Source organism: Impatiens glandulifera, chromosome 1 (genome assembly GCF_907164915.1).
Source record: "Impatiens glandulifera chromosome 1, dImpGla2.1, whole genome shotgun sequence".
Lineage (NCBI taxonomy): Eukaryota > Viridiplantae > Streptophyta > Magnoliopsida > Ericales > Balsaminaceae > Impatiens > Impatiens glandulifera.
This window is the reverse complement of record NC_061862.1, coordinates 67,258,771-67,261,070: the sequence shown is the minus strand read 5'-3', so window position 1 is coordinate 67,261,070 and position 2,300 is coordinate 67,258,771. Positions and strand designations below refer to the sequence as shown.

General features: G+C 34.3%; 1 protein-coding gene across 1 annotated transcript; it reads left to right on the top strand.

The window, feature by feature from the left end:
* The first annotated feature begins 309 nt into the window (after nt 1-309).
* LOC124930841 (secreted RxLR effector protein 161-like) lies at nt 310-1,414 on the top strand. Its single transcript, XM_047471206.1, has 2 exons — nt 310-367; nt 957-1,414. Exons 1-2 carry the CDS (start codon nt 310-312, stop codon nt 1,412-1,414), a joined length of 516 nt encoding a protein of 171 aa, XP_047327162.1.
* Nucleotides 1,415-2,300: the final 886 nt, after the last annotated feature.

Below are 2,300 nucleotides of genomic sequence, written 5' to 3'. Positions count from 1 at the left end.
ATTTCAAGTGCCTATTGAAATAAATGATTTATAAAATTAATAACAATTTTTATATTAAGTTATTAGAAATAATGTACATATCAACTCTTCCTCCACTTGAGCAAACAGTCTACTTCCAGTATGATGTGGGAATTTGAGCTTATTTCTGTTGACAACATTGGTTCGAGTGTTTTGCTGTATTTGAAATAAAAAAATAAAGTTAGAATAATTACTATAAGTTTTTATTTGAATTATGAAACCGTACCTTAAATTTTTCCGTGAAGTAATGGTTTCAACACACGAACTCCCAATCATCTCGATTGTAGTTTCATGGAGGATTGGCAAGTTCCACTGCCTCGTCTCATTGATGAAGGCAGATATAATCTCTGTTCAAATCCGAGCGCCATCTATCCCATATCTGTTTAGCGTGTGCCAATCCGGACTTTTGATATTGATCAATAGAACCATCAGTACACTCGAACGGATCCTGAAAAATAAATCATTCAAATGTTATAAAAAAATATTGAATGATTAAGTAATGATTACCTCATAACAACCAAAGTGAATCAAATTAGTCATCACTTAATGTCTTCCACTTCAGTAGACGGTATGATACGGCTAAGGAAACAATTTAAAGAAAAGCCTTTATTGTTTAAATAAATCTTCAAGGCAGTGGAATAAAGAGTTTTCAAAACAATTAATTCATTTTGGTTTTGTTCAATCAATTAATGATAACTGTTTATTCATTTTTAAAACTGAAAAAACATTTACTGCCTTGTTAGTTTATGTAGATTATATACTTATTGCTGGAAATTCTATAGAAATTATAAATGATGTTAAAAATTATCTTGATAAAAAATTTACAATCAAAGACTTGGGCAAAGCCAAATATTTTCTAGGGTTGGAATTGCATCGTACTAAAGATGGTTTATTTATAAATCAGCGCAAGTATATTCTTGACATATTGGCTGACACAGGTCTTACTGGATGTAAACCAGTTGATATCCCAATAAAAAAAGGGATCAAACTCAATGAATTAAATAGTCCAGAATTGGCTGAACCCGAGATGTTCAGAAGGCTTGTTGGACGTTTAATTTACTTGAGTTTTACAAGACCAGATATCGGTTTTAGTGTCCAGCAACTAAGTCAATATATGCAGAAACTGCTGGAAGTCCATTGGGAGGTTGCCTTACAGGTTGTCAAGTACCTTAAAGGCACGCCTTCACTTGGACTGTTTTACTCTTGTAATACTAATAGTGTACTTGAGGCTTTTTCAGATGCCGATTGGGCAACTTGTACAGACAGTCGGAGGTCCCTTACAGGTTATTGTGTTAAACTTGGAGGAGCCATGGTGTCTTGGAAAACAAAAACAAAACACAGTCTCATGATCCACTGTAGAAGTGGAATACCGAAGCATGGCCACCACTGTATGTGAGCTGAAATGGATCATTTTTTTGCTGAAAGACTTCAATGCTGCAGTACATCTCCCGATTCCCCTACGCTGCGACAATCAAGCTGCAATACATATTACTGAAAATCCAGTCTTCCACGAGAGAACGAAACATCTCGACATAGATTGTCATATTGTGAGGGACAGTTTCAAACAAGGTTTTATTCATCCATTACATGTATATTCAAAAATTCAACAAGCTGACATTTTACAAAGCCCTTAGAATTTCGACCTTTTGTTAATCTTAGAGACAAGATGAACTTAAGGGAAGTTCATCTTGAGGGAGGGATGTGAAAATATATTGATATTATATGTTTTTATAAGTTTATAGTCTTATTAAAACCTGATAGATAATTCAGGGACTGTAACAGATTTATTACATTAATAGAAGGGATTGACGACTCCCGAAGCCATTCACGTTTTTCTTAATCAGCTTCTTCATTCTTCTCCGACCTAATTCTACAAATCAATCCAAAGTTAAAAAACTTCACAATCAACAATTATAGCCAAAGTTCAGAAACTTCACAATCAGCAATTATAGGTGTTTCGGTTAACGTGCATAATGAGAATTTCACTAGAGAGAGAAAAAGCCAAATATCACATCCAAAATTTGTTGCTTATCTGGTTTGGCTGCCTTTTTGATTCTTCAAATTCTATCACTTAATGATCAGATCCACAGATATATTTCACCTGAAGAAGACTCACTTACACAGGCGTGCTAAAAAGAACACTGTTGTCATGGCTATAACCCATTTGATTCAAACCAAGAATCAAACACGAAAACTCATCAACCACTTTCACATATATCCTCTTCTGAACCAATATTGCTCCATGAATAAGATTCAAGGATCAAGCTATTTGAAGATGGTGG